General features: G+C 40.4%; 1 protein-coding gene across 11 annotated transcripts in view; it reads left to right on the top strand.

The window, feature by feature from the left end:
• MED12L (mediator complex subunit 12L) overlaps positions 1-23,512 on the top strand; it is a 327,766-nt gene that overhangs the window by 266,665 nt on the left and 37,589 nt on the right. For 8 of the 11 annotated variants that reach the window (XM_058550842.1, XM_058550826.1, XM_058550786.1 and 5 more), the window contains 15 exons: positions 1,491-1,611; positions 1,988-2,089; positions 2,791-2,904; positions 6,078-6,277; positions 9,195-9,383; positions 9,975-10,049; positions 10,166-10,356; positions 11,150-11,311; positions 13,244-13,355; positions 15,495-15,584; positions 16,619-16,728; positions 16,922-17,057; positions 17,851-18,012; positions 19,869-20,231; positions 22,085-22,241. In XM_058550842.1, coding sequence (XP_058406825.1) covers positions 1,491-1,611; positions 1,988-2,089; positions 2,791-2,904; positions 6,078-6,277; positions 9,195-9,383; positions 9,975-10,049; positions 10,166-10,356; positions 11,150-11,311; positions 13,244-13,355; positions 15,495-15,584; positions 16,619-16,728; positions 16,922-17,057; positions 17,851-18,012; positions 19,869-20,231; positions 22,085-22,241 — 2,284 coding nt within the window. The remainder of the gene's footprint in view (positions 1-1,490; positions 1,612-1,987; positions 2,090-2,790; positions 2,905-6,077; positions 6,278-9,194; positions 9,384-9,974; positions 10,050-10,165; positions 10,357-11,149; positions 11,312-13,243; positions 13,356-15,494; positions 15,585-16,618; positions 16,729-16,921; positions 17,058-17,850; positions 18,013-19,868; positions 20,232-22,084; positions 22,242-23,512) is intronic. The other 3 variants (XM_058550777.1, XM_058550796.1, XM_058550805.1) reach the window with 3 other exon arrangements.

Below are 23,512 nucleotides of genomic sequence, written 5' to 3'. Positions count from 1 at the left end.
CAAATGCAGTAGACCAGAGTGTGGTTGCCAAGGATTAAATAAATGGAAAAAAATTGAAATAAATAAAACAGCTTAATCTACAGCAGAGATGCCATGAATCTCCTTGTTTGTTAGCTGAGATTTCTTACATATTGTCTCTTCAGAGTTGTTTTTTCCTAGTTTTTACTAAGTGCCTTGAGTTCCCCATGGCACAGGACATAATTTAACTAAAGCAGTTTACGTTCTGAAGAGAACCACTTTGTTTTTTTAGGATCAAGGTGCACTTTAAGAATATAGGTCCTGTGGTGCTGCATAAGATTGTCCAGGCTCACATGCACTGGGGTGTCCCATCTTTCCTAGTGACTGTGTCTGGAAGGTGATGAGTAGACACCCATCATATATCACTGATTTTCTCGAGTATCATATTGCATCTATGATGTGTGAGTTTCTTAAAAATCCGTCTTGATTCTTTATTTCTCCCTTTCACTTCTTGGAGTAATCCACATTGTTTAATATAGCTTATAGATAGAAGAACTTCATACATTTTAAAAACTACCTCCCCACTGAAGGTTTACTTCCTAGTTCTGGGGTCTTGAGGGTGGGTGGAATCCTACTCGGTTCTATGAGCACCTAGGATTTTAGACATAAAACTCATAATCGTGGCCTACTTTTCCAGACAGAAAAGAGCCCAATTTTGTCTTTAACATTGTTCCTTAACTTCTTGGTTGTTTTTGTTACACTTTACCTCCACTTTGCTCCCTCTTCTGTAAAATTGGGATTAATAATAGTATCAGCCTCAGGGCATTGTGCCATTAAATGAGGTGATCTTTGTAAATCACTCGCTACAGTTACCGGCTCGTGGGTCAACATAACGTGAAGGCTGCTGCTATAGCTGTCTTTCTTATCATTTTCTGCCAGAGTCTTGTGAGATCTGTAAAGGGAGAGGTCTCACTCTGGATGAATTAATTTTCCTCCTCTTTTCTCTCTCTCTATCTTTTTTAAATTGAGGAGTCAATTGGAAATTTTCAGAATTGTTTTTAAAACTCATTTAAGTATATTAAAGACTCATTATTTGTTATCCCTACCAGGATCTCCAAAACATTATCCAGGCTTGTTTTTCAGTCAGGGAAACCTCCTGGTTTTCCCTTGTTTCCTAATGGTTACCCTTAAATGACAGATCATGCTGCATTCTGATAAAAAGTTTTATTTATGCTACACCTTTTAGGAATTTCTCGATTTTGCTTTTTTGTTGTTTTGTTTTTCAGTTACATGTACTCAGGATAGAGCTCAGTATCTGTTTATGGCGTTGTGACGTGGGTCAGCCTCGTTCTTTGCCTCACACGGTAGAAATAGGCCTAGGGGCTGATAGTCACTATAAGTTATCATTTCACTCTATTGGCTCATTTTTGGATTCGAGATCTTATTGGTATTGCCTACATTTTCTTAGAGATTAGTCTTAGATACTACCTAAGGGGGTTAGGTATTAAAACGTGTCAATGTTTTTCTTGAAGGTGAGTGACCTTTCCTTCCATGATTCATTAGCTACTTTCACCGCCATCCTGATAGCGCGACAGTGCTTCTCCCTGGAGGACGTGGTGCAGCACGTCGCTCTTCCCTCTCTCCTCGCAGCAGGTGAGGGCGCCCGGGACGTGTTTGTTGTTTGATTGTAGGTTGCGGCGGGACGGTTTCTAACTGTTAAAACACAGCGAGGTGGGTGTTTAAGGTACGTGCATTGGGCGGTGGTGTGGCATCAAGGTCAGGATGCTAGAAGTGTAAATGCTGTTCTATACAAAGTAATGACAGATTCCTGTGGGAAAGGTGGAAACTACTGTTTCAGTCCCTGTTTTTAAGGAAGCATCAGGTTTCTCAGAGAAGCATAGCCAGTGTCTTACTTTTACCTTAAGGAGTATTTATTTAAATTATTCCAGAAAGTGTAGCGTAATAGAGCACCGGAAGATATGTTCTTAAATATGTTAGGTACCTTGCTGTTAAAATCCCTCTTTGCTAGCCTGTGGAGATGCGGACGCCGAGCCTGGGGCGAGGATGACGTGCCGACTCCTGCTCCACCTCTTCCGAGCTCCCCAGGCCTGCTTCTTGCCTCAGGCAACCGGTGAGCTGACAGCTGGGAAATCTCTGATTTTGTTTTCATTTGGAGCTGTAGGTTCTAAAATGACTCAAGTGGGCTGTCCGTTCTGTAACTTCCTTCCTGGTGTTGGTGGGTTTGCTTTGGGGATGATGAAGGAGTGCAATAATGCCATTGAGGGGCTGTCAGCACCTTTCAGTGATGTAACATCATTATGCATTAATAAACTCAAATCAAGAGTTAATAAACAATGAAAATACTTTTGCTCTTAGGCCAAGCCATGCTGGTGGGCAGCATGATCCTGTGACATACTATGTATGTTGGTTATGAACCACGCCATAGCAGCTTAGGGCAATGGTGATTCATTTATTCTTTCACCAAGGTAAAAGAAATAAGTTAAGACTTCTAGGGGTGTTAATGAAGTCTGTTCCTAGAGATCATTTCCATATAGATGTGTGTGTAACGATCAGCATAAGTGGATGAAAGTCCTACTACTTTTTTTGATGCATCTCTCTAAGGAGCAAAGACATTGCTTTAACAATTAAAAAGAAAAGGTTAAGTAAGAAATACTGGCGGTGTTTCTAGTAAATCGGCAAACATCAATTTAAGCTAGCTAATGGCAATTAAGCACCCACAGTCTAACAATGAAAGGCCCTGCTGACTGTAAATGGTTACAAAAGGCTGTTAATGATGGTGATGAGACTGTTAAAGGTTTGTTGTTCTCACAGGCAAACCTTTCCCAGGAATAAGATCATCTTGTGATAGACACCTCTTAGCCGCTGCTCACAACAGCATTGAAGTGGGAGCCGTGTTTGCTGTCTTAAAAGCGATTATGATGCTTGGTAAGACTCTCCTGGCACTAAGCTTGGTTAATCACCAGAAACGGAGGAAAAATAATTTGTATTCAAGTTTAACTCCAGTTAATATTATTAGAAACATGTTTTTTGTTTGTTCTCCTGGAAAAATTAGTTGGCTTTCCCCAAGTCCAAGATCAGCTGGACTAGGAGGAGTCTGTCCCTTACCTACAATTCTGGGGTGGTTTAAGCATTATACATTTTGGTGGCATTTTAACTGCAGGATGTCTCCTTCTGATGTAATGTAGATCCTCAGACCCTGGCTTGTTCTGCCGTCATTGGTGGCACGAGTCACACTTCGTGATGGGCACGGATGACTTGGTGATCTAACCAGAGGTCTGAATTTCGTCTTCTAGTCCAGGAGTAGAACACTAGAAAACCTGGGTTTTCATTTTAGTGTTTCTGCTTCCGTTGTGACTCTGAACAAGTTTATATACTTCCGTCTTAGTTTTTTCATGAATTGGGTGATAATCGCAATGATATTGATATTATTGATAAATCAATATTAGATATCACAGTTTTTTTTCATTTAATGCATAATGTCCAAGATGTCTTTTATATCCTTATTGGTATATACTCTCCTGGAGTAGTAGTACTGCTTGTTCTGTTTGTTTACAGTACAGTACCTTAAGACCCTTTTATTCTATAGATCATGTAGTATTTGAATGATTACGAAGTCTTGAATTCACAGTCTCATTCCAACTTTGGGTGCCCTGGTTTGGCCTTGCCTAAGCAGAAGTTCTCTCTTAGGTTCCAAAGGGGCTCCCTTTGGTTAGGAGAGAAGTTACTGAGTGGATGGGTGTTGTTTTAGATGAGTCTATGGGACACGTTTGAGGATACACCCTGTCTCTTTATACTACTACTTGACAAGTGTTACTTGGTGACAAGGAAGGATAACAGGGTTTTTATAAAACACATGATTAAAAGTTCACCTTAAAAATATATATATATATACACACACACATACATTTGTATACATATATGTATAGTCCCTGTGACATACCCATGAATTACGTAGTAAAAAGGGAAAGATAGAGCCACATGGAGGGCCCCAGCCTCTCCTCTGAGCTCAGGAGCTTGGAGTATTACAGAGCCAACATTAAATGCTCATTTCTTTATGTGAGATTTCTGTGCTCTGATGATGTTTGAAAGGAAAGGTGGCTGGTCAATTCTGTTTAATAAATAAATGTAGAGACCATGAAGTCAGGAACTCACTTTTTTGCTGTGATATCTCTCTAATGCCCATCAGAGAAACTAAATAGTAGATTTTCAGTAAACTAATGTTGGAAGTGTGACTGCATAAGTGATAGACATTTTAATGGCAGAAACCAAGATGAGTGCAATTTAGACACTGTCTCCTTGATTTGGAGGACTGGTCCAATCCCAAGTAAAATTTCCCAACCTCTTTAAATATCCAAATGGCCATATCTTAATATCCATGCGTAATCACCGGTTCATTTTTCTTTGATTACCTCTCCTTGACCTTTTTAATTGGTCTCAGTTCCTGGTAGATTCTACAGCTTCCTAAGCGATGGGAGGGTTCTTCAGGTCTAAGAAGTCAGGATAAGGCCAGTTGAGTTGGACCAGGCAGTCACTGAACATTCAAATTTGTTCTATTGTCAATACGACTGCAGAAGGTTCTGGCACAGCCTTGAAGACCTCTGTCATTCTAACATCTAAACAGAATGAGGATCTCCTCATCTGGGATTGGTAGAGGTGTTTGTTTCTTTGTTTTTGTTTTTGCAGAACTTTTAACTTATCTACCTCACGGCTTCCTAACCGATGTTCTCTCAAGTCCTGTCCGCCAGGATCTATTTTGAGTTAGGGAGATAGGACTGTTTTATAGAATTGGGTTTTTATAAACCCAGTAGTTTAACTTAAGGCATAAAAATAGTTGTTTATATCACCAGAGGTTGGAGAAAGCATGCTAAATTTTGATACATGTAGAATCTGGTCTTTCTTTCAGCTCCTGAAAAGGTTTGTTGAATTAAATGAACTCCTGAGGGTGAAGTGAAGTTAGTACTTGCTGTGTGTGTATTGTAATGAGAAATGTATGCTAATATGTAGTGAGATATTGATGAGTTAAAAAATGTATTGTTTATTCCTCCCCCCTTAACGATTTTATAAGTAAATATTTGCTAAGCCATTCCGATTGTTCACATTTTTTCAGCCGAGGCAAAGCTTTTTCTTGGTTGACCTGTGGGTTTTAAAAAGCTTTTTTCCCTGGTCTGGGCTTGGTTTCGCTCACATGAGGCAGTGAGGGCCTCATCTAAACTCACATACTGGTTCCAGGAGATTTTCTTGTTCTAAGCTCACGATCCTATGGGTAAACAGGCCAAAGTCTAGGGGCTCTGTTGTCATTTGACAGTTTTTATTACCACAGCGTACTAAAATACAATTATTTGTTTTTCACGGCTAGAGAAGGTTTCTTATTTCCAGCAGTTCAACCATTCTGCTCAGTTTTTCCCCCAGAACTTTGTTATGAGGAAAACACTTTCCTTAGCCTCATTTTACTGAGTGTATTGGAGGTTGGTCAGGGAGGATTTCTGGTTTGGATGTTTGCAGAGAGGAAAGGGAGAGTCACGGGTTATTCACTGGCTGCCCTGTGTCCAGGGCCTCCTCAGTGTCCACTGCCCTTTTCCATTCCCAGGGAAATAAATCTCTCTTGTCAAGATGTTGATAGTAAGGTGGGCTAAGGCAAAACTTTTCTCTTGACCTATGGATAGAAAATAAGTCATTGTAAGAGAAGAAATGGAAAGGGACATCTAGAAGGGTGAGTAACCCATTTTTTCCTTGCCTGTAAGTCAAATGAATTTGAATACATTTATGCTTGAAATATTGGTAAATCAATGTTGTGTGTGGTTATTAAGTGTGGTTCATAATGGCCTTCCCAAGTTTGGTGAAAGTATACTTAATTCTGTAAAAAAAAAAAAAAAAAAGTAAGGAATGAGTCTTGAATGTGTTTTTTTCCTATGTCTGATGAAACTTCTCCGGATTCTCCTGTTCTTTTGATCCATTCTCTCTATTGCTGAACAACTGGCTGTGCAATAATGATACCATTCATGCATTTTAAATCTCTCAAGGCTTGCCTCCTTTCCTTCTCAAAGATTTGGCAATATTTTGGACTTCTGTGATTTTGCTCTTGTGATTTTGTTATTTAGGAGATGCCAAAATTGGCAATAACAGTGTCAGCTCTTTAAAGAATGATGACTTCACCATGAGGAGTTTACGACGTGATGGGAATGCTGATGATATCTGGACTGCCTCACAGAATTCAAAGTCCTGTGGGAAAAGCATTTCCATAGAAACTGCCAATTTAAGAGAATATGCTAGATACGTACTGAGGACTATCTGTCAACAGGTATTCTTTAGATTTAATTTGCCCTTAACTTTGAATATATAACTGTTCTTTTGCAGAGAGATTCTCACTATTGTAGGAAGCTTGTAGATAGGTGGTCCTGCTAACTGTGTTTTGAAATAATTACAAATTTGCTGAAAAGTTGCAATAATAATAATAAAGAACTATGGCATATCCTTTATATAGATTCACTGATTTTTTACACTTTGCCACATCTGCTTTATAATTCTATTTGTGTGTGTGAATGTGGATGCATATACTTTTTAATTTTTTTTACTGAACCACTTGAGAGTAGATGGCATACATTATTCTTTCTTACGTTTTAATACTTCAGCACTTAACAGAACCAGAATACAGCTCTCAGAAATCAGGAAATTTAGCATTGGTACAGTAATGTTTTCTCACGTATAGGCCACATTCCAGTTTTGTCAGTTGTCTCAATAATGTTGGACTTGTCTGAAGTTGCCTGTAGATTAGCTTCAGCTTATGTATTCCTGGCCGAGACACTGCAGAAATAATGTGTTCTTCTCAGGTCCTCACAGCTAAAGGCACAGGATGTCCGTTTGCACCTCAATGGTGATGTTAATTTTAATCAAGTGTCTCCGTTGTGTCGTTTCAAGATTTCTCAACTGTATAATTATCATTTTTTCCCTTGCAATTCATAAGCAGTCTTGGGGGAGACAATTTGAGACAATGCCAGTATTCTGCTCCTCATCAGACCCCCACCTCCCGTAAAGCGTGTCCTTTTGATTCTTGTCCAAACCAGTCTTTACTATGATGGTTGCAAAATGGTGATTTTTTTCCAAACTCCTCCACTCCCTCCACAATTATCAGTTTGCATTCTACTCTAAGGAGAGCCTACCCTTATTTATTTTTTTCCTTGCTTATTTCTATTTATTTATTATCCAAATGGGTTATAATCTACTGTCGTTAGTTATTTTCATGTTTAAATTCCTCCAAATTTTTCCAGTAGGAATCTTTTTGTGCTTGTTCTTGTGTTATTTTGACACGTCTCCATCTTTTATTTGTTTATTTTTTAAAGTATTTTCTTACTTTCTGGCCCATCTTGTACTTTCCCTGCCTCAGACCAGGAATTACTCATTCTTCCAAGGAACCCTGGTTCTATTTAGTAGGATGATATTTAGAATCCAAGATTGGGGCACTATGTGAGCTCTTTGCTACGGGTAATGTGTGCTCATTGCTTCTAGGCCCTTTCAGCAGTCAGAACTGGGGGAAAAAAATACATCCATACACATAAATGTGTCTGTATAATCATGAGTTCATACTGATATCTCCGATTCCAATCTGACCCCACAGAGGGCTTTGCATTCCCCCATTCCATATTAATATCGCCTTCTTCCACCATAAGAAGCATGGCTCCCAATAACGTCAACCCTTTTCCTCATCTGCTGAGTTCTACAAGACACTTGTGATAGTTTCAGAATTGCTATACCTACACCACTAGGAAAAACAAGCCTACTAAAACAGGTTGAAGATTTGTTTGTAGTTCTTTCTTCCCTAAGTGTTTACAGTATTGTGTTAAAAACTTATTTGAACTTTCTCCTTCGGTGTGGATATGTTATTCACTTGAAATAAAATTGATTTGTTTCTGTTTGCATTAGGTTTAGATTTCTTCTTTTCCCAGCTCTGTCTTTAGAATACATGCTTCAGAAGTCAGCTACGCAAAAATACTCAGCAGTATGTCCTCTCTCCCATGTCCCTTCTGCCCTTATACCTCCCTGCTCTGGGTGGTCATTGTTTTCTGGTTTATCTTTCCATGTTTTGTTTTTTTTTTTAATTTTGCTTTCATATTGAAAAAACATGGCCTACCATATACACTCTTTTTCACTTTGCTATAGACATAATGTGGACAGGGTTGTGTTTTTATTAAGCCTCGTTGTATCTGTGGTAAAAGTTAGCTAAATAGCCACTTGGGTATTGGGAGGGTGTTGAGTTGTGCGTTGATTTCCAGCTGTGACTGCACCTTGGAATCACCTTGAGAGTTTAAAAAATTTTTGATACCAAAAACAATTACTGATGTCTGGATCCCAGCACCTGAGGTTGATTTAATTGATCTGATGTTCGGGACTGGGCTTTGGAATTTTAACAAGCTCCCTAGGTGATTTTAGTGTATAGCCAGCACTGAGCCGCTGGTGTAATGGTTAAGAAACAGGTTTCATCTGAAACAGATCTGGGTTCAAATAGGGCTCTGGGACTGCTGATGACTTCTTATGCCATCTAGTATAACAATTTTCCTTTGAAAAAATGGTGAAGAAAAGGTAATGGGAGTTTAAATTGGTAGACACTTTCAGAGAGCAATTAGCCACACACATCAATTAGCCTTAAATGTTTATACTCCTTGATCCAGCAATTGCACAAATGTGAAACTATCCTGAGAAAACAATTGTACAGAGAATAGATGTGCACAAGTATTCATAATAGTAACATTATTCATTATGATATCAAAAAGGACAGTTTTCTAGATGTTATCCTATGTTCTCTTCCGTGGGATATAGTATAATTAGAGCGTTGCGTAAAAATGAAGACGACATTATGATATAGAATCTTAACCATCGTATAGCAAGTTAAAAAAAAAATTACAAAGCAGTTCCTAGAGCAAGCCCTCATTTTCCAAAGGAAAACACACATCAGTATTTTCTTCACTTTCCCCAGCTTTCTTTGCTTAACTTTTTTTGCATATCTTTTTTTTTCTTTAATTTTCTTTAACCAAGGTTCCACTTGATATTTTTTTTGGAAGTTAAAATACTAGAAATTTGTTTCGAAAACTTTTGCCACCTACTGTTTTATGTAATATTTTTTTAACTGGAAGATTCCTGTCTGTGCGCCGTGAATGTAGTGTGTATTACATATGCATACAGGAAGTCTATGCCTGTCAGTCTAAGTAGTGTATTATTTTTAGGAATGGGTAGGAGAACACTGCTTGAAAGAACCTGAAAGATTATGCACAGACAAAGAGCTTATATTGGACCCTGTGCTTTCCAACATGCAAGCACAGAAGTTACTGCAGCTCATCTGTTATCCTCACGGCGTTAAAGAATGTCCTGAGGGGGACAACCTGCAAAGACAGCACATTAAGCGCATCCTTCAGGTGAGTGATGATAGTTTAAAGATGGTGTTTCTGTCATTTGACACGTTCTTTGTGATTATGACAAGAGCTATTGTCTCCCTTTTTTTGGTCATTGCTAACTAATTCTTCAATAATTCTGATTTTTATTTCCCCAATTCTCTTTCCTGTGTAATTGCCACACTTTATTGCTGGGTAGATATAGATCCTGCAAATTGTATGCAATCATTACAAAAATATTGATATTTTAAGTCAATACTGTATTTACATGAAAAATAAGCTTTGTGGAGGGACTATCTTAAATATATTCAAAAAGTATTGAAATCATTTTGGAATGAGGTTGGTTAGAAAAATAGATTCTGAGAGAATAAATGCTTGTTTTATGTATTTCCAGTGCCTGGCTGAGTGAGGCACATTATCTGAATGTCGCTATTTATTTCTTTGGGTCCACAATGAATATGTGCAATAGACTTGGAAGCCTTTTGATCCATATGAATTCCTTTATTGTATATGATTATTCTACTCTTTCTTGAGACAGGGACTACTGCAAGGAATTACTGTGTTTTAAGACATGTTCAGTATTCCTAATGTGCTGATTCTTTCCATTTTCCCCAGAATCTCGAGCAGTGGACACTGAGGCAGTCCTGGCTAGAACTTCAGTTAATGATCAAGCAGTGCTTGAAGGACCCTGTGAGTGTAGATTGAAAGCATGTTATGTGTATAAAATTTTATGATAAAGCAAAAACGCGTTGATGTTCGAGGAAAAAGTAAAACTTGTGTGCTGGTTTCCTTATGTCTGACGTTAGGGCTCTGGCTCGGTGGCTGAGATGAACAACTTGCTGGACAATATTGCAAAGGCAACAATAGAGGTGTTCCAGCAGTCTGCCGACTTGAACAATAACTCCTCCAGTTCTGGGATGGGCCTCTTCAACCCAAATGGGGTCGGAAGTACTGACACAAGTAGCATGAGGCAGAATGGGATAAAGACATTTCTAAGGTATTTTTTTCTGTAGTTTTATTAGGCTATCATTAATTTTTCACATGTAACAGTACATTTTATTTGCAAAATGCAGTTATTTTTTCCTAAAGCTGCAGGAATGTGAAGAAAGTAATTACTCTTAAGTGTCACTTATTATTTAATAACATGTTGTAGGGTAATGCTGCGGGGGTGGATGGAATCTCAGTGTTCTGAATATTAAGTCAATCAGGCCCAGACTTCCTGGAACCACACGGGACACTCAAGATGGATCAGTTTCTTCAGCATCCCCTGAGGCTACTCGGTTCTGTGGTTTTTGTTGTATTAGGAAACGCTTTTTCTGCCATCTTTGTTAATAGGCAGTTTTGCACAAATGGTAGTCATGAAGGGCAGATTGACTTGTATTTCATCATTTTGGGTAAAGAAAGACAAGTGAACTCTAAAACTTTAAAAATTGGTTATTAGGATGCTTAAACACAATCAGAACATTTTGTATCTTAACAGAAAAGCATATTGCTTGTTGGGCAAAAGGACTGCTACTAACCAGAGAGCCAGAGTCATGGAAAAACACTTTTGTATATTTTAAAAAAGTTTAGTTATAGTGTTCTTCTAGAACTGCACCTTTTATTGCTTTCTGTAAGCGTGAGTGGAGTGTCTGGTATTTGGCAAGTAGAAAGCTAGTATAGGGACAAAGGGAACTTTTGGAATAATCGGTAAGTCTCGTGCGTATGAGTTCTGCATTGGAGCCTCTGTGATGACTGGGATGGCGGAGAGAGGATGCCTCCTTGGGCATAACACCTGTTTCTGATTTTAGTTCCTCTGAACGCAGGGGCGTGTGGCTGGTGGCCCCCCTCATCGCCAGGCTGCCGACTTCTGTGCAGGGCAGAGTGCTGAAAGCTGCTGGGGAGGAGCTCGAGAAGGGCCAGCACTTGGGTTCTTCTTCAAAGAAGGAAAGAGACAGACAGAAGCAGAAAAGGTACGGCTGGAAGGTGTGGCTCTTTCTGTGAGTGTTTAAAGAACCATCGAGAAAATCTAGTCCCCTGCAAATACACGCGGTCACTGTACCCAGAGTCCACCGGAATGTTGTTCTTAAGTGGAATTGAAAGTATTCTGTTAGGCAAGGCTGTGTTCCTGAAAAGCTCCAGGTTATAATATTTAGTTCCCTGGCTCCCAATTCTGCCTGTGTACCCACATCACTGCTGAGGTGTTAAAAACACTGACTTCTTAGCCCCACTTCACACCAGCTGAATCAGATCTGGATATCCACTTGGTCCCTCTAGTCTACTTTTAATTACTTTTCATTTTTTTATTACTTGGGTATTTATGTTTAAAATACATAGAATTATTTATAGTCCTGTCATATTAGACCCTGAAATAGTTACTAATATTTTTAACATTTAGGGCTCTTGTTCTAGACTAGATATTAAAACTTAGAAGCCACCAAGTTTAATGTTTTCTTAATTTATTTTATGCCCTAGAAAAGATTTCAAATAATTATTTTGAAAACTGACTGTGTTACTGAGAAGGAACAAGACCACACCCAAACAAGAAATGTGATGAATTTAGCACCCCAGGAGTAAAGGGAAATAATGATAATTTCATTTTTAAAAAATTCTGAACATATAGATTTCTTGTCCTCTAATTAATAGTATTTTAGCAGCTGCCATTTACTGAGCTCTTATGAAATGCCAACCCCTGTGTAAAACTCATTTTGCATATACCTGAACTTTTAAAATATCTCCACAATCATATGTGGTAGCTGCTCTCCTTCATGTACCCTTGTTACAGATGAAGAAACCGAGGCCTGAACGGTTAAGTAAATTTCTCAAGGACACACAGCTAAGGCGTTGCCAGGCTGGGGTTTCAACCCAGTTGGTCTGGCTTCTGAGCCTGTGCTCTTCACGGATGTGCCGTTTAGTAGAAACCTAGCTTTACATGTATTTTGCCTGTTGCCTGGTTGTTTGGTCATCTTTACCAGTATTAATTAACCAACCAGATGACTCAGTTTTAATTCTCAACATGTATTTGCTATTGGGCGACTGTAGGTACACTGCCTCGCTTCCCACAGGGAGGACAGAGGGTGTTAGAGTTTGAAGAAGGCTCTTCCCAAGGCAGGCTCTCTCAGTTCTGCTGCTGTGAGATGAAGCCCGCTGAAAGATTTTGTCCTCTATCTCATTTTAAGAATGAGATTGTATTCCAGTTTCCAGTGTAGCAATTAGTTTCTCAGTATGATTTGTCAGTTCTCTGATAATTGAAGAAATATTAATAAAATGCCAATTTAAGATAGAATTTTTACCAAATGTCTGGAAACCTCTTTACATGTTGAGGCTGTGTGCTCTGGGGGGCTTTGCGCTGGAGGTCGGCAGGCACGCTGGGTTTGGAGTCCTCAGCCCCGGGCGCTGATTTTAGCTCTACCAGTACCCCACTGTGTGCTCTTGAGAGATGTGCTGAAGGGTAAACCAGGCATGACAATCAAATAGTCCTGTTTCCTGGCCCCTAAAGTAAGAGTTTCGTAGGAGAGAAATTTTTAAATTTTTCATTTTCTTCTGTGTATAAAGTGATACTCCTTCTGATGTGTATCTTTAAATTCAGCTTACTGGTGTAAAATACAAATTCTCCTCTCCCTGCGACCCCTACACACTCATAGGCACTATGGATTTATGCTGGTTTGGGAATGCCTTCAAGGGCAGGAGAGCATATTAAATTATTTAGACGCATGTCAGTGGCTGTTAACCTTGTTAGTGGAGATGCGATTTGACTTTTCACATGGCCTTTCACTGTTTACTTCTGCCCTCCCCTTTCTAACAGTGAAATAAAGAGCCAGCAACTGGAGGGCAAGAACTTGATGCCGCACAGGAAGTAATCCATTCTTGCTAACCAGATCTGCTGTCATTAACTTCCTTTGTAGTATGTCTCTCTTGAGCCAACAACCATTCCTCTCACTGGTCCTTACCTGCCTCAAGGGACAAGATGAGCAACGAGAAGGCCTCCTAACATCTCTCCAGAATCAAGTTAATCAGGTAAAGTATAGTAGGATATTAAGCCAGGCAAGTACTTTTCTAATGGCATTAATTTGTTTTCCTTTCAAGTACCGAGATTAAACAAATAAGGGCACGACATGTCTTGATTAGATGCAGGGAGACACAATCCATGCCCTGTTCTCCTATCTATTCTCCACAAGATTAGCAATTTTATCATATTAATTATGCCTTGGATAAATGTCTATAGACTATAAAATTAACACTTTCCATATTGCAAGTAACTTGGACGTATCTGCCCCTCTGCTGACCCCGCCTGGTGGGAGAGGGCCTGGTGCAATCTGGGCTGCAGCAGGCGTGGCAGTAAGGCCCTCAACTGGCCCCCACGTATCAGGCAGGGGCTCAGGTTGCGCTCCATAGGTTCAGAAACTCAATTTTATTTTACTGCCAGAGCCAGATGGATGCCAGTCGAGTGCACAAGATACTCGTCTGTAAATCAGAAGGCATTTTGGTTCCTTTACAGAGAATGTGGACTTTGCCTTTCCACCAGCCGCAGTTCTCCTGGTCACTGTTTGGGGCACTTGGTTCTATGTGCCACAAGGAAACCCAGTGACCACATTAGAATTTGGAGAGTGTGGGGTCGAGCAAAGTGGCTGGAGTGGTCCTGTGGGGCGTTCCATCATGCCGCAGAGCCTGGCGGCGCCCTCCTGTGGTGCTGTGTCTTGTGACACCACGTCTTTCCTTTGAATTGTCCTGGATGAACAGGACAAGGATGAATCACTATATTGATCCTGTGGTCATCTCCTACTTTGTGGAGAGAAGGGATCTATTCTCTACACAGCAGCCAGAGTGAGCCTTAATATGTCATGTAAATCTTGTATTTCTCTGGTGCCAAAATGCTGCAGTGTTTCTTACTGTACCTACAGTAAAAATCCCGAGTCTAGGCTGGTGAGGCCCTGCGTGGTTGGGCACTGGCTCCCACTTCTGCCTTGCTTCCTCCTGGTCACGGCCTGCTCACTCCACTCTTTCCACAGCGGCCGTCACGCTGTTCCTTGAACTCACCAAGCAAATTCCCGTTGCAGCACCTTTTTGTCTTTTCTCCCCTCCAACTGGAAGACTCTCCTCCCACATAGTAACCTGGGCACTCCCTCACTTCTTCAGGTCTCTGCTCAGGTCTCTCCTCGTTAGGGAGGCCCTCCCTGAGCACTGTCTAAATTAGGACCGCACTCGTTCTCTGTCCCTGTGTCCTGATTCACACCACTTGTTAGGCTTATTTTTATTTGTCCTGCTACTAGAGTGGAAACTCCAGGACAGCTTGTGGGTTCTAACTGCCTGCGCCCCTCATCCAGCCATGGTAGAGGTCCATATCTTCTGAAGAGATTTGGGAAGAGCCCTCCCCTCACTGTGTGCTGTACTTAGAGGTTGTCTGTTGGGCCCAGTTATTTCTGCACGTGACTCAGTTCAGCTCTTTTAAGATGATCCTCCTCAGCTACCGTATTTCAGAGCATGGCACTGTGTTTTTTTATTTTTGCTCATGTCATCTGATTGTGGGGTGTTGCCCACGTGTGGTTTGCTTTTCCTGAGCAAACTTTCCCTTCCCCAACACGTGTCTGAATCAGTAAGGAAGCACTCACTGAACTGCCACTTCACTGATGTCCAAGGTGTCACATTTTTCAAAATAGTATACATTATCTTTCTCAAGGAAGACAGGTCTGTAAGATAGCAAACCCCCCTTCAGTAAACATCAAAATCTTACATTTGCTAGGGCTCGCAGCATGTCCCTAGAAAGGTAACACAGGACTGATATAAAGTGCAATTCTATCTGTCCAATACTTATGTTTCTAAGACCAGTGAAATAATGTATTTAACAAATAATCTTTATTTTTGTTAATGTTTAACTTGATGGCCCTCTAAAGCATTTTCTAAAACTTAGTAACAGGATATGTAATTAAATAAGATTTTTTTTCTCCCACCTAGAAAGGCAATGAACATAGAAATAGCCAGATTTCTGTCTGCATAGAGGAAGAGGAGGAAAGCCAAAATTTTATTTTAGCTCTGTTAATTTGTTAAACTAAGAAGTTGTTTTTGACTGTCAGTGAAAAGCTCAATTTAAACATGAGAGAAAGTCAGTTTTAACAGGGAAAACAAGTTTTAGTTTTTTCCATTTGTTTTCCGATCTAGATTTTAAGTAACTGGAGAGAGGAGCGGTACCAAGATGACACAAAAGCGCGGCAGATGATGCACGAGGCATTGCAGCTCCGCCTCAACCTGGTAAGAGAGGCTCCCGGTGGTTTCCTCTGCTCCGCTCCCCTCCCTGTGGCAGCAGCTCCCACCTGCCCCTCCACTGTGGTCCCAGCCTTCCTCACAAGGTGAGGCCTCCTGCTGTTTGCTCTCTCACGACCTGCCTGACTCTGGAGCGTTCTCTCTTCCTGGCTGCTGCCCTTCCTGCGTGGTTTGCCTTAAGATCGGCAGTAGGTATTTTAGGCATCGATTTCCCTTCTGCTCTCCCTTCCCTGGGGCATCTCTCCTGCTCTTCGGTTTGTGCTGAGAGGAGGTCCTAGAGCACTACTGTTTTGAGATGTGTTAGCTTTCACCTCACTTATTTAAAAACCGTATTAAAATTTTGACTTAAAGCATGTTTTATCAAGCTTGCCATCACACTGATCATAAAAACAAATCCCACCTGGAGGTTGCACAGAAATTTAAAATTCCTCACACATCGCGTGTTCCTTTGACTTTTCCTTTTCCACGGACAAGCCCGATGGAGGCTCCTCTGGAGGACGGCCGCCTGATCTTTGGCTGCTGATTTTAACTTAGTTCTCACCCGTGATCACCTAGACCTGGGGCCAGGCCTCCTGCTCCTCCTTCCTTCTCTGTTACTGGATGTTTCCAGGTGTTACTATGACAGCAGGCTTAGATTCGATAGATTCAATACAACACAAAGTTGTAGATAATTGGAGTATGTGGTTTTGACCTATTCAGATTTCATTGGACTAAAATTATGTTATAGAACTGGATATCATGGAAGTTTAGGAACAAAAGAAAGCTACTTATACTAGAATATAACTCATATTGATGATGTGCCCACACCTGGGGACTCTCCTCTTTTTTTGAATGACCAGTTCCTGTGCTGCAGGAACCAAAAAGAGTGACAGGTATCTAGCTAGGTGAGAGAGAAGACAAGATAATCCATAAACTAGAGCATCTTTTTTTATATGCTAATCAAAATTTGGCTACATAAGGTGATGGGGGTGGTTTTCTCTGTGACACAATGCAGGTTTTTGATTGTGTCATATATGTGCTAGGTGGGAGGAATGTTTGACACGGTGCAGAGGAGCACACAGTGGACAACAGAGTGGGCCCTCCTCCTCCTTCAGATCATTACTTCCGGAACCGTGGACATGCACACTAACAAGTACGTCCTTATCAGTTCACTTGTACTTTGCTGCACGTGCGTGTGCTAGAAGCTTCGATCTACTGACTACAAACTGCCACATCTTATTTTCTTACATACCATTAAAAATTCTGTGCCTTAAATAAAAATGCTCAGTTATGAGTATCTTGGTTTTGCTTTAAGGAGAAAATAATTATTTTCTTTTCTCTGACAGTGAATTGTTCACAACAGTTCTCGACATGCTGGGTGTTTTAATCAATGGAACCTTAGCCTCTGACTTATCGAACGCATCCCCCGGGGGGTCTGAAGAGAACAAACGTGCATACATGAATCTAGTAAAGAAACTGAAGGTAAGTCTGTGACCTGCTTATCTTATGGTGTATGGTGTTTGAGTCTGTTATTTAGTACATTTTATTTTAATTTACTACTCATTACATTAAATGTTATTTATTGCATTCAAGTTAATGTGATTATTTTGCTTTTTGCTTTACCTCAGTTTACCACTACCCAAAAGTTATAAACATACAGCTTAGAGATTTTTCTTTTAAAAAATTTATATTCACAAAACATGTTCAATTTTTTAAGGAACTTGAGAAATCCATTATCAAATATATAACCCAATGCCACCACCACATTTAGGATGAATCTGTGCTTGGACTGGCACATGCAATTGGAAAATAACCATTTGCACTCATATTTCTAAACTCGACTTATGTGACTAGCCGCTAACACAGCCTCTGAAATGCACTGTAAACAAATGGCACAGAAAAGAAAATCAGTGTATATCTGAAGACCTCACCAATAAAATAATCAATGGTTACCTTGCGGTCTGAGCCTGGGTTCGAGAACGTGTTCTGTGCTGCAGCCTCTGCCTTCTGGGTGCAGATGCCGCCCTGGATTTTTGTCGTTTCAGCACTGTGATGTCTGTTGTGTCACAAGGGTGCCTTTATATGTGCTCTGTTTCCTACTGAAATAGAAGAAATGAAACATTCGCCGCGGTAATTGAGAGCTGCACCAGAGACCATGTTCAAGGTTGAAGAACATTCCAGCTGTAAAAAGGGAAATGTCTTGTGGGGGAACTTCCTTCTTGTTAACTTTTGCCTTCATTGTAATTCCAGTCTCACTTCTCTCTTTTTTCTTTAGAAAGAGCTGGGAGACAAGCGATCAGAAAGTATCGACAAAGTCCGCCAGCTGCTGCCTTTGCCCAAACAGACGTGTGACGTCATCACCTGTGAGCCCATGGGCTCCTTGATCGACACGAAGGGAAACAAGATCGCTGGGTTCGACTCCATAGATAAAAAACAGGCAAGAGTAAATGTTTGTTTCTCCCATATATAGATACATGAACTTACAAAAACAAAATACATTTTCTTGTCTTCCTATAGGGCACATAAAACATCTTAATTTTACAGTTTCTTGATTTTTTTTAAAGCATATTCTTGTCATTTAAATGCAATGGTCATTGGCATTGTCATATAAATAGGTCAAATCTTTGAAGATCTTCATTTAAAACTGTACCTTGTGGTAGTGAATTTCTGAAGCCCACCAAGGGAAAACTAAGTAAAACCTTAGTGTATAAAAAAAGGAAAGACTAGGTCTGATTTTACTTCAGAATTGGAAACCGTATGTTTAGATAAGAAAATTTTTATTGATAAAAGTCTTCATGTGGTAAACTATTTTGAATAAAAAATATTTTATAAGTGATGGTACTTTATTTTCTTATCAATTAAATATTTAATGAACACTTGATTTACGTACAGATATTAATCAAGTTTCTCTAAAATATGAGAAGAGCGCTCAGTCAGTCTTTCAGTGAACACTGAGCCCTGTCTTTCACCGCAGATTTCTGAAATCACAGCGGTGAAAGACAGGGCTCCTACCCTAAGTGGAAGAAGATAGACAGTTACCACACAGTGAGTTCTGTGTCATGGTACAGAGTGTCGGGGACTCTGAGAAGGAGCCATCACCTTCCAATGAGGTAGGTGGTCAGAGGTCAGAGAAGGGTCCCCATAAAACTGACACTTGATCCTTTTGAAGGATTGAGAGGTGGCTGGGAGGTAGGAAAAAGTGTGGTCCAGGAAAGGGAAGAGTTTGTGGAAAGGCATGAGAGAATGGGGCTTGTAGGAGAAACACAATGCTGCAGTAATTTGGAGTACGCTCAGTACTTCTGCCGGTGTGGTTTGCAGAGAGAAAAAGCTAGAGTCATCGGCAAGTTGAATTTGTGGTACCAGTGGGCTCTCTAGTGGTGAGACATCTAGAAGCCATTTGGATATGTGATCCTGGCACCCAGGACAGAGGTCTAATCTCAAAGCAGATATTAGGAACTTGTCAACATACAGGTGGTAACTGAGCCTTAACTTTGGATGAAGCCACCTATGGAAGAGTCTGTGTAGATAAGAACAGGAGCTCCTGTCTTATGGAATGCCTGAGTAGTTATTTTTGGTGTCGTTTTGAAGAAAATATTGATATGCCATGGAAAGTACCAAGGGACATCACCAATTAATGTTAAAAATAAAAAGCTTTTATTTTCAGAAACAGAATAACATTTCTTCTTCTAGAATCGGCAGAGATAAACTTGAATTGAAGGACTTTATTTGTACCTGTTGGTACAAGTTAATTCTGTAATATTACTTAGCTATTCAGAGACTGACTTATTAAGTACATGAAAGGCGCCATATTGAATCAAGTCCATACATGTTTGAGTTAAAGTTAATTTGAGCCCAATTGGAGGCTGAATGTAACTTGACTCTTAAGTTTTGTTTTATCTTAAAAGCAATAGATTCCAAAGGTTTTATAATTGATTATAATTTAGTACAGTAAGCTCAACTTTTCAGTGTTTTTTAGAAATTTTTTTGGCTAAAAAAAACTGAATGAAAAAGTGCCATCTTACAATAAAATATACTGGGCTATCTGGTGTTACAGCCTGACCAGAGTGGGTGTAGAGAACTGTAGATCTGAACTTGAAGATGTGAGTTCTAGCTGCTGCTCCCAGAGACCTACCTGTGTAACCCTGACTAACTGGTTAGCCTGTGGGCTGTGTGCTCCGCTTCTCGAAGGCCCACCCCAGCCAGAATGTTCTGTGAGTCCATGTCCTGAGCAAGCCTGGCTTTGAATCAGGAAACGATTTGAACGTTTGGTCACAGAGCATTATTTCCCCACAGGGTCTCCAGGTCTCTACAAAGCAGAAGGTGTCCCCGTGGGACTTGTTTGAGGGTCAGAGGAACCCAGCCCCTCTGTCCTGGGCCTGGTTCGGGACTGTCCGAGTGGACCGAAAGGTGGTGAAGTACGAGGAGCAGCATCACCTCCTTTTGTATCACACACACCCCATGCCCAAGCCCCGCAGTTACTACCTCGAGCCGCTGCCCCTGCCTCCCGAGGAGGAAGAGGAGGAGCCCACGTCTCCTGTCTCTCAGGAACCGGAGAGGAAATCGGCTGAGCTTTCAGATCAGGGGAAAGCCACAGCAGACGAAGAGAAGAAAACCAAGGGAAGGAAACGCAAGATGAAATCCAGCTCCAGAGCTGACGTACGTACGGGAGTAGAGAGATCTTGGGCTCGTAGGCACCCAGTAGGAGATTCACTCGGGCGCAGATTATATTGCTAGGAACACTGCTCAGAGAGCGGAAGCCGTTCTGTACCAGTTATCCCACCAAAGCTCTGTTGTAATTAAGAGAATGGCACGTAAACAGTGACTTGTCACAGACGACAGGGTTGTCGCTTTGATTTTTCCTCCTCTACTTCTCATAACTTTGCTTAATTTCAGGTTTCCATTGTGAATAATCTTTACTTAAAATTTCAGTGCCTCATAATTTCTCAGATTTGAAACTTGAATATTTTTAGACCTAGAAAATCTCATCCTCTTAGATATTTTCATTATCGGCATGTCTAAAATATTTATTGTATTTGGGGCAGTTGATACCTGTAGTAAATTAACATAAAAAGCTCTATTTGCTTTTCCCTAGATAAAGCTCATCTAATATATGCAATAGGATGTTTCAGAGATTTCATATTTTACCATTCCGTCTTACTCTCTTGTATATTCTACTACTTTACCATATTTCCAGACTTTAGAAAAGATAAGATAAACATAACTTAAAATAGTTTCACTTCTCATTTCCCTATTAGTTTTCCCTACCTATAGCAACATTTTCTTGAATACAACAGAAATCTATGAGAGGGTAATTTAGAAGTAATTTTATACAACTGATAGAATTAATGTTGAAATATCTTTTTATTTAAATTCACCTGGAAAATACTTGAGAGAGAATTTGAGACATTTTTCTATAAAATTCAAGGGTGTTTTTTTTCATACAGTAGAAGAAAGATTCACAATTTAGTATTCCGACACCATGACTAATTATTGTTATTATTCACCTATGTCAAAACAAAAACATATCTTTCCTAGTTGGTAGCTGGGTGATTAATATTATTCTAGAAATGACTGCCATCATTTTTGGATACCACTTGAACTTCAGTGCCCTCTTCTCATATGATCTTCCTTCCAATATTCCTTTGTCTCGAAGTGGGGCTCAATAAGGCCCAGACTGCCAGTCCCCAAAATCTGAGGTCTCCTAACCTGTCAGTCCACATAGATGGGTTTCTGTTCCTTTCAGATGAAAAAGTCTTAAAACTCATCTCAATCCCCAAGTGAGTCCTCGTCACGTCCCTTCCTCTTAGACTACTCCTGAAACTGCGTCTTCCTAGTGGGATATACTGCAGGGAACGGAGCTTTTATTTTTCCTTCCATCTTGAGGGCTAGACCAGAGAAGGAGGGATGTGAGTGAGTTGAGACATTCAGGTGTGATCCGTAGAGACTTAGAGCTGCCGTGAGGAAGAGGAAGCCTTGGGCGGGAGGCGGGGGAGGAGGGTGCAGGATACGAGGGAGGCGTCTACTTCTGTAGAGCGCTGTCTGGAAAATCAGAACTAAGATAGTGTCTGGGCTAGGGACTGGTTCTGAAGTCTTGTGGCCTTTCTGGCATAATTCCTGTCCAGACCCAAGGTATCAGGAGTGCCTTCTAAGATGAGATGATCAGGAGACTTAGCAACTTGAGTTTGCTTTTTTTAGCTGTGGGTGGTCGTCGATATTGGTATTCTAAACTCGCGCTTTTAGTATTTTAAAAGTAGAGTTCAGAAAAGATCCTTTTCCATCTCTCCCCCACTGTAGCCAAGTACTTTTTTAAGTTAAGGAAAAGTTTTAACTTAAATGAGTGTTTTGCAGAGAATGTATTGAGACTGTTGCCTTCCATCTTCCATTTTATGGAAATAGTCTTGTCCGCTGGGATAGGAGCTATCTCAGATCACGTGATAGGAAGACCTTGCATTGATCATGTGTGTGGTGTGTGGCATTAAGTAACTTTCTTTTTTAACTTTATGTTGAAGGAGTATCCACAGAGCAGCATGTACAGGGTGCCTCCTAATTACTCACCCATTTCCTCCCAGATGATGCACCATCCACAGTCCGCCTTGTGGGGCTACAACCTCATGGGGCAGCCCCAGCAACCCGGATTTTTCCTTCAGAACCAGTCTCTCACTCCAGGTACGTGAAGAGTGAGCACAGTGGTCCCTCTGAGATGAGAAGTAGGTTGGGGTTCTCTTTGCTTTTAACCTGAACCTCCACAAGACTTGGAAATTTCAAGAACTGAGTGCTCAGCTGACATTTATGTAATTCTCTCCATTCAAAATGTTTTTACTTCTAAAATAAGGTTTCAGTTATGAGTTTTTTTTGTGTGAGTGTGTGTGAGGAAGATCAGCCCTGAGCTAACATCCATGCCAATCCTCCTCTTTTTGCTGAGGAAGACTGGCCCTGAGCTAACATCTATTGCCAATCTTCCTCCCTTTTTTCCCCCTTTCTCCCCAGAGCCCCAGTAGATAGTTGGATGCCATAGTTGCACATCCTTATAGTTGCTGTATGCGGGACGCGGCCTCAGCATGGCCGGACAAACGGTGCGTTGGTGGGTGCCCGGGATCCGAACCTGGGCCGCCAGTAGCGAAGCACGAGCACTTAACCGCTAAGCCACGGGGCCAGCTCCTCAGTTATGAGTTTTATGTGCTGATTTTGGAATTTTCATCCAGTGTTAGAAGGCAATTAGCCACTGATAACAATCTAAGCTATAAGATAAAAAGTTGATCAAAGTTTTATGCTGTGAAATTTGTGTACATTTTTATCAGTTATAATTTTTGTTAGCATTTTAAGAGCGTACACAATATTGCACAGTGTTTTTTAATTATTTTTTTATGTTATGAATTTTAAATTGTTTATACCATGAAGGGTCTCAGAAATTTGGTTCAGCAAGTAGATTTAGATATCGACAAGGAAAACTACCACATCCGTAGTAAATGTTCCTGATTTTAGTGTTGCTTTGATTCAGGCTCAAGTAGATTTTGTACGTGGAATGAAGATTTTCTAAATAAATAATCTCTGAATTAGAAAATAATTTAATTTTCTTTCCAAATGAAAGTTTGCGTATTTTAGCAAAATAGATTATTTTGAGATCTCAGTCTGCATTTTGTTAGGATGTGCCATTCTAACAGGATATTTTTACGTCTTGTATTCTGTGTTATTTTGTGATTTTTTATTGTAAGTTAACTATGACATTTTGAGGCCTAGGGAAGAAAGTAGTTGATTCGTGGCTTACAGCAGGGGGAAGTCCGTATTTTGTCCTCTAAATTAGCAGTTAAGAAGCTGGTCTGGGAGTTGCAGTTCTGGGTCAAGTCTGGCTTGACCACTCTCTTGCTCTGTAACCTCAGCCAAGCCTTAATTTCTCTGTGCCTCAGCTTGATCATCTGTAAAATGGAAATGCTTCTATG

The sequence above is a fragment of the Diceros bicornis genome, chromosome 2, assembly GCF_020826845.1.
Source record: "Diceros bicornis minor isolate mBicDic1 chromosome 2, mDicBic1.mat.cur, whole genome shotgun sequence".
Lineage (NCBI taxonomy): Eukaryota > Metazoa > Chordata > Mammalia > Perissodactyla > Rhinocerotidae > Diceros > Diceros bicornis.
This window is presented reverse-complemented; position numbering and strand designations above follow the sequence as displayed.